This window comes from Gobio gobio (assembly GCF_949357685.1).
Source record: "Gobio gobio genome assembly, chromosome: 14".
Classification (NCBI taxonomy): Eukaryota; Metazoa; Chordata; class Actinopteri; order Cypriniformes; family Gobionidae; genus Gobio; species Gobio gobio.
This window is the reverse complement of record NC_137107.1, coordinates 32014811-32030282: the sequence shown is the minus strand read 5'-3', so window position 1 is coordinate 32030282 and position 15472 is coordinate 32014811. Positions and strand designations below refer to the sequence as shown.

The 15472-nt window shown below is 37.9% G+C and overlaps 1 protein-coding gene across 1 annotated transcript; it reads right to left on the bottom strand.

Annotated features, from left to right (window-relative positions):
* Positions 1-2817: 2817 nt before the first annotated feature.
* LOC307137102 (dynein axonemal intermediate chain 1-like) lies at positions 2818-14738 on the bottom strand (the record flags this gene model as incomplete). The annotated part of the gene is made up of 9 exons (XM_079834581.1): positions 2818-2907; positions 5807-5989; positions 9234-9333; positions 10372-10514; positions 13360-13449; positions 14000-14253; positions 14347-14390; positions 14486-14603; positions 14690-14738. The coding sequence occupies 9 exons, from the start codon at positions 14736-14738 to the stop codon at positions 2818-2820; spliced, it is 1071 nt and encodes a 356-aa protein (XP_079690707.1).
* Between the last annotated feature and the right edge of the window lie 734 nt (positions 14739-15472).

Here is a 15472-nt window from a genome sequence, read left to right as displayed (position 1 = left end):
GACAGACAGACAACTATAAACAGATATATAGATGATAGACAGAACTGTAGACAGATAGATGACAGACAGAACTAGATAGATAGACAACTGTAGACAGATATATAAACAGTACTGTAGATAGACAGACAAAACTATAGATAAATAGATATATACAGAACTGTAGATAGAAAGACATACTAACAAAACTAGACAGATAAATGACAGACAAAACTAGACACTAGAACGATAGATAGATAGATAGATAGATAGATAGATAGATAGATAGATAGATAGATAGATAGATAGATAGATAGATAGATAGATAGATAGATAGATAGATAGATAACTATATCAATTTAGATAGAAAACTTCAAAATTAGTCAGAAGAATAAAATAAGTGTGTAAGGTACTTGTGCATGAGTCAAGAACATGGAGCACTGACAAAAATAGTTCACCCAAACTAAAAACTTCCCCTCCAGCCATCCGAGTGCCAGGCACTCGGATTAGGCAACATGGTTTGTCATCACAAATTAGTAGTGTTTTTAAAACATGATTTCATAGATGTTTCATGCTATTCTTAGAGGCCTGCAATATTGGGGCAGCAAGTTAAAACCATAGACCATAGAAGAAGAAAAAAAGATGGCCTTTACTCTCTTCCAGTTATCGCAAGTGAAGCCGCCAGTGTCCAAATATGGTGCTGACATCTTGGGTCTCGAGTCTGTGCAGTAGTGAGCTAGAAGTGGAGCCGCCTTATCAAGGTCCCACCCACACTCCCCACATTTCATGGAGAGGACGGGGTTTATGACCTATACTGCATCCATCCACCTGGGGGTGATCTAGCCGCTTTGGCTTCACTTTTCAGGACTTGTGTGGCACACTTGGTTAAAACACTCGAGAATGAGGAGCGAGTTGGCTGAGTGTGGGCTGCAGGCACTGTACCTGAGCTCTTTTATACTGACCCACTCTGCTTGAGTGTTTTAAATAAAAGTAAAGAGACTCTCAATGCCCTCTTTAGAGTCAGCGTCAGTGAATTCCCACACCTGCAGCTAACCAGCTAGCAATCATGCTATGTTAATTAGCATGTGCAAATGAATAAAAGCTCAAGTGCGAGAATGACATTTTAATAAGAGCTGAATTGTGCTGCTTTTTGTCTGAAAGAGGAATTTTAAAACAAAATGCAAATGAGATATATATATAACTGATTCTTGAGATAAGGGACAGAACATGTCCCACACACAAAAGCCCTATTTAGGTTAAAAAGTAAGAATGTCAACACAATAAAAATACTTAAAAAGATACATCTAAGGGCAATTTGTATACTCAGGACATGTATTGCTTATTCTTTTAAATAATTGATTTAGTATTATTTTAAAAGCACACTCTATACTTGGAAACGCATGTAATCTAACCTGTCCTCAGCATGAGGTCACAATGTAAAACCATAGTGTAAAACTGCCAAACAAAGTGTTTAAAAATGCAACAAATTAAAAAATACAGTTACATTAAAAGGCAGAAATCTTTAAGATATCAAACAATACAACATGTAAATATTGAAATATATTTTCCATTCAAAAATAGCTATAAAAGTTGTGTCCTCACTTTGCGTCAACTCCGTCAGGATTGTTTATAATTCTGAATAAATCAGGCAGTGTCATGGGCAGCTTTAACTCTGAGGAGCATTTGCTATTTCCTGCTCATTGTGGATCTCACAGTCGGACACATAGTCCTGGAAGTTATAGATTTTTAAAATATTTTAAACAAACAATATTGAAGTCTCTGTAGTCACAGTCTTAACATGTCAACCCTGTCATCGCAGTGTAATAGTTTCTGTAAATAGTTGTGATTAAGGTGGAAAAAAATTCAAATTTGTCAACTCCGTCATGTTTTATGCCTGATAGTTGTCAAATGCACCCAAAAAGTCTGTATAATGTGATTTAATTTGTGTTTTGCATATGGGGAATTCTTTTAATGCTGTTTCATGATTCTATTTACATATACGGTATATTTGGCCTCAGCTCATCTTTTGTCAACTCCGTCAGTATTTGTCAACTCCATCAGTATTTTACACCGTCTGGTGAAGGTTTTTGTTAATTTTGAAAGAAACGTCTTATTCTTTTTTCAATTTATTGTGTAAAAATGTTAAAACATCAATGGAATTACATGATATTGTGTCTTAATGACCTAAGAACATTGGTGATAAATGTTTAATATTAAAAGGAGGGAGGAGAATTAAGGAATTTAGAAACCGGGTTGTCCATAATAGTGTGAAAACAAACCAACAATAAACAGAGATGGTATTTCATGATTTAGATCCTTTACTGAACACCAGTATAACATAACTGAAGAATTTACATTGTTTGGATAGATTAAATTAAATTAGCATGCTTTTTAGTGTGTCTGACGGAGTTGACACAAATTAAGTTATGGACTGAATAAATATCATTTATTTAGAAAAAAAACTTTTCCCTCACATGGTTCATTATCTGAGACCTTTGTCCAAATTTTAAATACAAATTTTAATAATGTAGTGTTTTTTTTAACATTTTAAAACATGTTTTGTCCCTTATCTCAAGAAACAGTGATATATATATATATATATATATATATATATATATATATATATATATATATATATATATATAATATAAATACAAATATTAAACAGTAGATTGAGATCATGAATGTTTAATAAATACAAATGAAATATCCATACAAGTGTCTTGGTATTTTTTTAACATCAGAATATGTGTATTTGTATATTTATTTGTGCATTTATTTATTTTTATCTATTTATGTTTTACTGTTTTAAATTAATTTCGTCCTGGTCTTTACTGTGCCTCAGTCTATCTCACCAGTCTGGCTCAACAGTCGCTCCATCTTTGCTATTTCTTCCTCTGGCCCATTCGGCAACTCCTGATCCTCCTCGTTCTGCAGAACCTAAGAGAGAAATGAAGAGAAAGAGATGAGTCAGCTGCTGGTAGTGAGAGGACTGACCCAGGGGTGCCAGTAACAATCACAAACACGTCTCAGCGTGAAGCTCCCAGTCCCATTTAAAAGTTTCTCTCTCGCCCGGTGGAGGTAATGAGAAAGGTGTTAGCAAGACGTTATTTCCTCTGTGTTCTGCGGCGGACTTGCTCCAATCTCACACAACATTTGTCTGACATTACTATTGCTGACCATACCAACACCGCAATGAACTAAACTGAACCAGACCGGCTTCTCAACAAAGAAATTCACCTGCACAAATTAAACACTCTCCAGTTCATGACAATCATTTCAGCAATCATGAGTCTGGTTATCACTCTGAGAACATCTGCTAAATTTGCTCAGCAGAATGCTATAACGGCAAAAAAGACCTTCATGCTGTCTTTATTGTTATCATTAGCTTGAAAAATACTGTATACATATACTTGATAATTTTGTTCAGCAACAAGGGTGCATGAATTAATAAAAAGTGACAGTAAAGACATGTATAATGTTATAAAAGAAGAAATGCTGTTCTTTTGAACTGAATAAAAGAATCCTGAAAAAAGAATCACAGTTTCCCCCAAAATATTGAACAGCAGAACTGCTTTCAACATAAGAATAAATATTTATTGAGCATTCAATCATCATATTAGAATGATTTCTGAAGGATCATGTGACACTTAAAGACTGGAGCAATGGATGCTGAATATTCAGCTTGGCCATCACAGGCATAAATTACATTTAAAAAAATATGAAGATAGAAAACAGTTCTTTTAAATTCTACATTTATTACACAATATTTCAATTTTTACTTTATTTTTGATCAAATAAATGCAGCCATTGTGAGCATAAGAGCCCCCTTCAAAAACATCTAAAAAAATATATAATAATTCCAAATTGGAACCTGAATTATTCTGTAAAACTTTAAGGACCTTCAGTCATGTAATTTATTTATCTGCATCTATTTGTTCTGAAAGCCCTTTTCCCACAGTGCTGCAGACTAACTGGTTTACAGTGCATCCGGAAAGTATTCACAGCGCTTCACTTTTTCCACATTTTGTTATGTTACAGCCTTATTACAAAATTTATTAAATTCATTATTTTCCTCAACATTCTACACACAATACCCCATAATGACAATGTGAAAGAAGTTTGTTTGAAATCTTTGCAAATGTATTAAAAAAAATATATATATATATTATTAAAAAGAAGTATTCACAGACTGTTTCCACTGATCATCCTTGAGATGTTTCTACAACTTGATTTGAGTCCACCTGTGGTAAATTCAGTTGATTGGACATGATTTGGAAGGGCACAAACCTGTCTATACAAGGTCCCACAGTTAAAAGTGCATGTTAGAGCACAAACCAAGCCATGAAGTCCAAGGAATTGTCTGTAGACCTCTGAGACAGGATTGTAATGAGGCACAGATCTGGGGAAGGGTACAGAAACATTTCTGCAGCATTGAAGGTCCAAATGAGCACAGTGGCCTCCATCATCTGTAACTGGAAGAAGTTTGGAACCACCAGGACTCTTCCTAGAGAAGGCCGCCTGGCCAAACAGAAGGGCCTTAGTCAGGAAGGTGACCAAGAACCCGATGGTCACTCTGACAGAGCTCCAGCGTTTCTCTGTGGAGAGAACAGAACCTTCTAGAAGAACAACCATCTTTGCAGCACTCCACCAATCAGGCCAGGTATGTTCGAGTGGCCAGACGGAAGCCACTCCTCAGTAAAAGGCACATGACAGCCTGTCTGGAGTTTGACAAAAAAGCACCTGAAGGGCTCTCAGACCATGAGAAACTAAATTCTCTGGTCTGATGAAACAAAGATTGAACTCTTTGGCCTGAATGGCAAGCGTCATGTCAGGAGGAAACCAGGCACCGCTCATCACCTGGGCAATACCATCCCTACAGTGAAGCATGGTGGTGGCAGCATCATGCTGTGGGAATGTTTTTCACCGCCAGGAACTGGAAGACTAGTCAGGATCGAGGGAAAAATTAATGCAGCAATGTAAAGAAACATCCTTGATGAAAACCTGCTCCAGAGCACTCTGGACCTCAGAATGGGGCGAAGGTTCATCTTCCAACAGGACAACGACCCTAAGCACACAGCCAAGATAACAAAGTAGTGGCTACGGGACAACTCTGTGAATGTCCTTGAGTGGCCCAGCCAGAGCCCAGACTTGAACCTGATTGAATATCTCTGGAGAGATCTGAAAATGGCTGTGCACTGACTCTCCCCATCCAACCTGATGGAGCTTTAGAGGTCCTGCAAAGAAGAAAGGGAGAAACTGCCCAAAAATAGGTGTGACAAACAATCTTATAGCATCATACTCAAAAAGACTTGAGGCTGCAATTGGTGCTTCAACAAAGTATTGAGCAAAGGCTGTGAATACTTATGTACATGTGTTTTTTTTTATTTTTATAAATTTGCAAAGATTTCAAACAAATTTCTTTCACTTTGTCATTATGGGGTATTGTTTGTAGAATTGAGCAAAATAATTAATTTAATCAATTTTGGAATAAGGCTGTAACATAACAAAATGTGAAAAAAGTGAAGCGCTTTGAATAATTTCCGGATGCACTGTATATCGGGAATTACTATGCTCAATGCGCTACGTTAATGTGTTCCCGACACATTCTCATCTGATGTCACTTAGCTAAAATGAGGTGTTCAGTAACCGGGATGAACTGCAGTGGGTTGTGCGTGTGCTGTACATTCATGTCTGAAGCAGTCACAAATATGCAGATATCAGTATTCAGCACATGAAATATGCAGCACAGCAGTGATTGAAACCGCACTGATCGATTGAGCATGTGATTTCATTAGAGGCCTATACATAATATTTGTGCATCACTTACCTCAGGTTTCTTGCGGAGGTTGGGCGAGAGCTTGAGGCTGATGACATGGCCGCGGTCATCACCCACGATGATGATGGGATCGACAGGGTTGAATTCAATTTTCACAGGCCTTTTCTTTTTGGACACCACTATTTGTTGGCAGAGAGCCTCATATTTTTTGACACTGAGGTCGAACACATGAACCTGAGAGAGAAATAGAAGAGGAGCAGGAAGTTTTAGTCTTTGTCATTAATGTATGTTGTATCAGTTTATGTTTTGATGTTTTTCAGGCTGAAGCAGCACCTCTATATGTATACTCTTGCTTTGGCTCTGTGTGTCAGCAAGCAAGATAATATATGTCAAAGAGCAATAGAGCAGATGGTAGCATGCATGATGCTCGAGACATATTTTGAGCTGTTGTCATCATGTAATAGTTCAATCAGGCCTCTATGTCCTGAACCCTTTTTTGTTCTTTTACAAAAAATTAGGCAAAAAATTTGTATTTATTTATTTTATTTACTTAGAGGAGAAATATCTACAATTTTAAGTGCAGGACATTTCTAAATTTTTGATTGCACTAATGTTCACAGTAATAGTGATTTAGTTTCTGGCAGGACCTGACAGACACTTTTGGTGTTGTGTTATGTGTCACGTTTTTTTTGCTTAAATTGCGTGTATGAATGTTGTACATTATTGCTTGTTTGTAGAATAAGCCAACCCAAGGGCTAACAACCCCCCCTTCTAATAACAATCTAAAATAACACAATATATTTGTCCAGAAATTAATAAATACAATTGGTGATTTGAGACTCCGATCAAGACTGCGAGACTGACAGGTGATTGCAGCCTTAGACAAGTGCCAGACCAGCGGTGTGATTTAACACTAATGACAGTATAACAACTTCAGCTAACAATGAGCCAAAGGATAGATGTCGTGTTCGTTTTGCTTAAAAAAAGAAGACCTAAAATGCTGCACTGGGCCTTCCACATATGGACTTTGTTTTCCTAAATTGATTCACTAGAATGAATCAGGGTTTAATGCTACATATAAGAGGGGAGTGTTTAGGAAAGTATGTCAGTTTGATTATTGCATCAACTTTAATGCAAAAATGATGCATTGTGAAAAATTAAATGTGCTTTAAGTGGAAGTATCCAGAAAATTGCTGTTTTAAGGTGAGGGATTATTAAAGGAATTATTATTCATTTTATTATTACTTTAATCATACATTTTTTGTTATTATCATTATTAAAATAATAATAAAAAGGATTTTATCATATCATGAGCCGCTTTTCCACCGTCAGGCCGAACGGTTCTTAGAATGGTAAGGAAGGGTTCCAGTTGTGTTTCCACTTGAGCCTGGAGCTCTCGGCCCGGAATACTTAGCTAACTGCTGGTATGCTGGTAGAATCCATGAAATGACGTCGCTCACTTGTCTGTTGCCTGGCTACCAGTTTCTCTGTAGCTGGCTAAGCGCTCTATTTGAGCGGCGTAAACAGAAATTAATAATAAAATTAAAATAAATATCTGATCATCCTCTATAATGCAGTCGTTATTTATGTCTCATATCATCAGTAAACCCATGGGCGTCAGTTCGGTTTGAAATGTGCTGGGGACAGAGACGCATTCAGAAGTGCATTTTCAGAAGTGCTGGGTACATTTTTTTTTCTCTTTCGCGCAGGTCATGTTTTGAAAGACTATGTCCTGCAGCTTACTAATGTAATAAATAAAAATGTCAGATGAGAGACATATTGCGGGTCTTATAGCCTTACTCATGCCGACGAAAGCGCCCCACGAATTCTTTAATATTTTTCATTTTTGCAATTTTTTTTACCACTTCATTATCAGAGTCCCACTGGAGCCCGTGTTTTTTTATCCTCCCTATTACACATTAGTTACAGCCATTAAAATAGTTCAGTTTTGTTTTTAATGTCAAAGTAGATATATTTCGTTTTGTTTCTTTATTAAGTTAATTTAGAAAAATGTTTAAAGCATTTAATGTTTGTTAAACTAAAGTTTTTGCTTTTTAAAGTGACGACCAAGCGGCCAGCGGCCGACAGTGAGTTAACCCAACACTTTAGCCTCTGAAATCAACACTTGACTTGTCTTGCTTATTAAATCCATAAAAAACACTTAAAGCATCGTTTAAACGTTTAGCCTATTATCACCACCATCACAGTAAAAAGGCATTTTTGACAAGATGAGGCAGGCAGATCGCAACGGCGCGCGCAAACAAAACGGGCTACACAATCTAAACAAATAATTAAAAATAAAAAACATGCTGGTTGTCTTACCTTAGGCTACACCTCTCCGCGAAATGAATATATATCCGTTCTTCAATTCCCGTGCTATATGCACATTTAACGGAGTTCATGTCAACGAAATCAACCGATATGAGTATTTTATTCATCAGCTCTTTTCAACATCAAAGACCGCATTATGAGAACGAGCGACCTAAACACTGGTAAGAGCATTTAGTCTCATTAATTTTAATGAAGATGATTGTGCTTTTGAGCATCTAAAACTTAGCTTATTTTCAGTTTCACTTGTGGCAGTTTGCGTGTTGGCTTGCTTTACTCATTTGCGGCGATGCGTGTTGCCTAAAAAAGCCCGAAGCCCGGCCCGCGTCTGAGGTAGGCTATGACTGGAAAATTGGCCCGAAGCCCGGCCCTAGGGCGTAAAAAAGTCGGGGCCCGTCGGGCTCGGGCAGAAATAGGGCTCTACTTTGAGTAAGGCTGAAAGCGTCTTTCTTTTTAATACATTTCTTGAATGTCTCAATTACAGTAGGCCTAGCCTATAGATAATTATGATATTTGTGGCTGCACCGCGGTCCGTCATTACGCTAAATCATGAGCGGTCCATGGCACCTGCTACCCATGGCTGTTAAGAACTGTATAGGCTACATCAATCCATTACAACAATTTCGTGTTATGGGCACTGCCACTGATACAGGCAGCGGAAGAGCCTATTTTACGGAGCTTCCTTCTGCTTTTCAAACGTTTTTACAACAAAAGATGTCGTTAAAACGACATAAGATCTCGTTATTATGAGAAAAGATGTAGTTAAAACGACATAAGATATCGTTATTACGACACAATTGAGTGGAAAAAATAATATGTGTGTGTCAGCAATGCTTCACCGCAAAATTGAACTCGAGGTTTAAAAAAAAAAAAAAAAAAAAAGTGCTGGGTACAAAAGGACTCATGACGAAATCTGGTGGGTACGCGTCCCCCCCGTCCCCCCCGAAATCGACGCCTATGAGTAAACCGTTGTGTTGCCAAGGAAACGACTGACGCTTTTGTATGACATTCCAAAGAGCGGCCGTTATCAGCCCCACAGTGGAAAATGAAACCACGGTTACGCAATGAGAACCGTTCGGCCCGGCGGTGGAAAAGCGGCTATGGATGATACCATTGTGTTTGTATTAGAGGAGTCGTTTGGGCTGTTTACCTTTCCATCAGCGGTGACAGCAGCAAAGACAGTGGAGGAGTATGGAGCCCAGGCCACATCCATCACTTCAGCTCTCAGGTCAAAGGTGAACACAGGAGATCTGTGAGAGACATGTATTGTTACTGGAATAGTAGAATGCTTCAGATAAGCTACTATTCAGTGAAAACAAAACTTTAACAGAAACTACACTGCTCCCATTCTGAATTCATTTAATGTTCAAATGTTAGCAGTCTGACTAACTGATGTCTAAAGATGTGAAATATAACATCTTAAAAAAACATCACCAGAACTTCCCCAGACTGTCACAATCAGTAGGGAAAAAGAGACCTCTTCCCGTTGTTAGTTCTTGCAGCGTCCCTCCTCCTCCCCTGCTCCTCATTTTTTTTGTATAATTTTGCCTGTTATAGGGGGGCAATCGGAGCTCGGGTATAATATCCTCTCCAGGCCCATCTAGACAGCAAACCAAATCTGTTTATCACTTTCACTAAGATTATATGGGAACACAAACTTGTGAAAGCTGAATTTTCAGCAGCCATGACTCCAGTTTTCAGTGTCACATGATACTTCAGAAATCAATCTAATATGCTGATTTGGTGCTCAAGTAATATTTCTTATTCAGTTGAAATGGTTATACTGCCTAATATTTTTGTGGAAACTGTGATACATTTTTTTCTAGATCCTTTGATGGACAAAAAACATGATCAGCATTTATTTGAAATATAAATATTTTCTAACAATATAAATTACTTTTGATCAATTTGATGCATCCTCGCTGAATTAAACTATTAATTTATTTCAAGAAAATAAAACTTTTGAAGTCAAAATTGTTGTCTGTGGTGCCACAGATGTTGAAAAATCTATTGTAAAATCTTCTAATTGCTTATCCTGCCATTACAGATCCAACAAACACTTCAGCAGCTAAAGCGCTATCCACCTTAGAAATGTAATGTGTCTGGCTACTAACACAAAATGTGCAGTCAAGAGAAATATTCATTCATTATTATTAAAAGGTGTCTTTTTGCGCAACAGAGACAGTCTAATTGATTTGTCAAATTTAAAATGAAGACAACTGAATGATAAGTTTTAGAGGTGGAAAAGGCTGCAGTAAATATAGTGCTGCAGGGAATGGTGCTCATACTTCATTCTCTCATCCCAAATTTTCACCATCCAGTCCAAGCCGCATGAGATGAAAACTTGGGAATGGAAGGGATTCCACCTCACACACTGGACACTCATGGGGAAGTGTGCATCATATTCCTTCAGGAAAGAGTACTTGCCACCCTGTGAAAAACAAACATATTCCCATTATTGGTTAAATTAACATGAAAAAAAGCTGTTTTATACAACAGCACTCTTGCTCTTGTTATACTGTGCTTAATTATCCGTTGGTGAAAAGCAATCCACATCATTTGTCTTGTTTTGTTTGTCTTGTGCAACTCTGGGGATTGTTCGATCCATCAAGCACGATCCATCAAGTTTTAAAACATAAATCCTGAAGCATATGTTTTACCTGTTTCTGTTTGAACCTTATCTTTATTTTTTTTAAAAAAATACAATATATAAAGATAACATGGCAAATGCCTCTGTTCTGATAAGAGGAATTAAAAGCATGGTGTGTGTGTGTGTGTGTGTGTGTGTGTGGACTGGTAATCATCACGTTATGGGGACAAAATGTCCCCACAAAGATAGCAATATCCGAAATCCTCATCCTTGTGGGGACATTTTTAGGTCCCCATGAGGAAAACATCTTATAAATCAGACTAAGTGATGTTTTTTGAAAATGTAAAATTGCAGAATGTCTCCTGTGAGGGTTAGGTTTAGGGGCAGGGGCAGTGTAGGGGGATAGAATATACGGTATGTACGGTATAAAAACCATTACGCCTATGGAAAGTCCCCATAAAAGATGAAAACACTACACTGTGTGTGTGTGTGTGTGTGTGTGTGTGTGTGTGTGTGTGTGTGTGTGTGTGTGTGTGTGTGTGTGTGTGTGTGTGTGTGTGTGTGTGTGTGTGTGTGTGTGTGTGTGTGTGTGTGTGTGTGTATCAAAAAAGTAAATAAAGTAGAAATTTTTCTTTTAAGGTTAGGGTATGTGTTAAGGTTAGGTTACAGTATTTATAACTAACTGTATATACAAACAATAGAAGTCTATGGAATGTCCCCATCTAGAAGATACCGAAGTAAAAGTGTGTGTGAGTGTGTTGTGCAGAAGTGGAGGGATGTTTGAGTCAGTAGAAGTGAAAATTTAAAAGAAGAACATGTGTTTGCCTAAATTATGTTTATAATTTAGAACAAAACAAGTCATATGGACCAAAGCGTGGCATACAGATGAGAAACAAAATTGTCTGGTCTTTCAAAATGAATAGTTTAAATGCTAGATGAGTCAAGACTGCATTTATATACTCTGATCAGGCATAACATTATGACCACCTTCCTAATATTGTGTTGGTCCCCATTTTGCTGCCAAAACAGCCCTGAAACGTCGAGGCATTGACTCCACTAGACCCCTGAAGGTGTGCTGTGGTATCTGGCACCAAGATGTTACCAGCAGATCCTTTAAGCCCTGTAAGTTGAAAGGTGGGGCCTCCATGGATCTGACTTATTTGTTCAGAACATTCCACAGATGCTCGATTGGATTGAGATCTGGGGAATTTGGAGGCCAAGTCAACACCTCAAACTCATTGTTGTGCTCCTCAAACCATTCCTGAACCATTTTTGCTTTGTGGCAGGGCGCATTATCCTGCTGAAAGAGGCCAGAGACACCAGGGAATACCGTTTCCATGAATGGGTGTACATGGTCTGCAACAATGCTTAGGTAGGTGGTACGTGTCAAAGTAACATCCACATGGATGGCAGGACCCAAGGTTTCCAGAAAAACATTGCCCAAAGCATCACACTGCCTCCGCCGGCTTGCCTTCTTCCCATAGTGCATCCTGGTGCCATGATATGTTCCCCAGGTAAGTGATGTACACGCACCCAGCCATCCACGTGATGTAAAAGAACATGTGATTCATCAGACCAGGCCACCTTCTTCCATTGCTCTATGGTCCAATTCTGATGATCATGTGCCCACTGTTGGTGCTTTCGGCAGTGGACAGGGGTCAGCATGGGCACCCTGACTGGTCTGCAGATGTGCAGCCCCATACACAACAAACTGCGATGCACTGTGTATTCTGACACCTTTCTATCAGAACCAGCATTAACTTCTTGAGCAATTTGAGCTACAGTAGCTCGTCTGTTTGATCGGACCACACGGGCCAGCCTTCGCTCCCCACGTGCATCAATGAGCCTTGGCCGCTCATGACCCTGTTGATAGATATTGACAACTGCAGACCAGGAATACCTGACAAGAGCTGTAGTTTTGGAGATGCTCTGACCCAGTCATCTAGCCATTACAATTTAGCCCTTGTCAAACTCGCTCAAATCCTTACACTTGCCCATTTTTCCTGCTTCTGACACATCAACTTTGAGGACAAAATGTTCCCTTGCTGCCTAATATATCACACCCACTAACAGGTGCCGTGATGAAGAGATAATCAGTGTTATTCACTTCACCTGTATGTTATGCCTGATCTATATCAGATTATGCCTGATATATATAATCAATGTTTGGCTGAATGACTGTATGACTGACCTTAGTGTATATTAACATATTGAATGTGATGGTATATGACTGACCTTGTAAATCGTTCCAGATTTAGAGGCAACAAGAAAAATCCAGTCATATTTTTTATGAATGTCCAAAGATATTCCAGCTTGAACCACAGAAAAAATATATTCTTCAGTAAGGATGATAATACATTATTGCATGCAATTTTCACACCATTAGCACATTTATTTCATTTGACATTTTAACGGTTTCTTTCTGTTCTGTGTGATTTCTAAAAACCGATCTGAACATAAATGGAACTGATCAGAAGCTCCCTCTGAGAGTATGCGTTCATAAAAAATAAGGTAAGGTGGTTCATACATGTGGGAATGACATCCTCAAGATCATCAGGAACTTTGTCCATGGCTGGGAGTTTGATGATGTCTATGAAGTCTAGTACATTCTGAAATTCAGGCATCAATTAACCTCTTACAATAATGACTTGTTTTAGAATCAACACTTAGATGTTTCCATCTGTACCTCTCTTAGAGTCCAAGACACCACTCGACCGTCAGCGGACACAGAGAGGAAGTTGTGTTTACCGTCAAAATCATCTTTCTTCCACTTCACCTGTAATGAAGACAATTAAACACACAGTCAAGACTTTATTACCATTCAACAATAACAAAAACTATACAAGCACTGAATTAAAACCTGTATTTAGTTTTATTAAAATACATTACCATTCAAAAGTTTGGAGTCAGTAAGATAATTGAATATTAAAAAAGCCTCTTATGATCACCAAGGCTGCATTTATTTGATCAAAAGTACAGTTGAATATTGTTTTATGCCATTACGTCAGTGTCATATTAATATTAATTTGCTGATTTGGTGCTTGAAAAACATTTATATTTATTATCAGTGTCTGAAACAATTGTGCTGCTTAACATATTTGTGGAAACTGTGATAATTTTTTGAACAGTCGTGTATAGAAATATGTTTAAAAAAAAAAACTGCACAAACACAGTTAGTACTGCACATACTTCATATTACTACTTAGTAAGAGTAGTATTTTATTCCGACCATTGTATTGAACATACAGCTTCATTGTCATATTAAGTAATGATGGTTTACTGTTATTATTTCACCCATGACTCTATGGTCATATCTTCATCCATACCTGCATCACACGGCCGCTGTGTTTCCCGGGGCTCAGGCATGTGGCCTTACAAATGGGCTGCTTATTCTCTTCCAGCAGGCTATACACTGCAACACAGCCGTCTGTCATCCCCATAACCACCAGCTCGGACAGTTCTTTGTGGATGTCTACGCACATTACGCCCGAGTCCGTGTTAAAGATGAATTCTGGGTAAGTGTGCTTCTTCCGGGTGTAAAAGAGAAGCATGCCACCACGATCCTCAATATCATATCCATCTTGTGGGGTAAGATGAATCACATTTCAGAGTCATTTAGCTTACAAATGATTACTTGTCCAAGGTTTTCTCTCAGAGTAAATAATCAACTTACATGACCCAAGACCAACAGCAAACAAGTCATTGTATTCAGTACTCCTAGAAATTAGCAAATACAAATGTCACTCAAAAAAGTGCTTCTTATTTTACTTGGAAAAACTCTGCGTTTTGTTTTAATACAGTATGAAACTCACCAGCAGAGGGCAGTCACACACAGACCTTTGGCTTCCTCATACAGGAATTTCCACAGTGGGGCAACAGTGCCCTTCCCTCCTCGAAATTCATCAGATGCATCCTCAAAGTACAGGAAATCTGAGATTTGGATATAAAGGTGTCCATCCGTCAGTAATCCAAAATAAAGCAGTGTCGCAGTGGAAAGAAATGGTTTCTCTATTTACCATCTGTGATTTCCCCATACATATTGGAAACCACACTCTGCTCCATCATCTTAGCCGCACCAAGAGACGAGTCAAGTTTCTGTAACCACAAGAGGGGATTTTTTCCCCCTTTAATCAACCTTTTAAAACAAACCAATCACACTCTTAAACTAAATAAGATATTAATAATTTTCTTGATCACTTTTGAACACAAGAAATAGAAAGATGTATAAACAATCATCCCAACACTATGATGTGATACGTATTTAGAGTGAGATCACAGGTCTGCAGCTGTGCACTGTAAAAAATTTTTTTTTTAAATAATTGTAAGGAAGTTGCACTGTTTTATTTTACAGATATTTCCTGTATTTTTGAAATACGAAAAATGTATAAAATTACAGAAATAGACTGTACATTTTCCAATGTAAAATAACATGAACAACATGTAACCGTGAATAAACATACATTTTACATTTTTAAAGATTTTTTTTTCACATTAAAAAAACAATCTTTAGACATTCGCAGATTTATTAAAACTTCACAAAATATTGTTCTCTTTAATAGATGACCTATAGCCCAGAATGACCAGAGTAAGAAACAGTGCAGGCCAGCCAAACTTTATTCACCTTATTCTTAACCATAGACTGTAAAAATAGTGTTCCCTTTCGAACGGTCAGTTCGTACTGCGTCGAAGACGCCATGGGAATTCTCCTATTCTCGAACAGTGTTGGGGTAGTTACTCAAAAAAAGTAATTAGTTACTAGTTACTAGTTACATCTGTAAATTGTAATGAGATTACTTTAC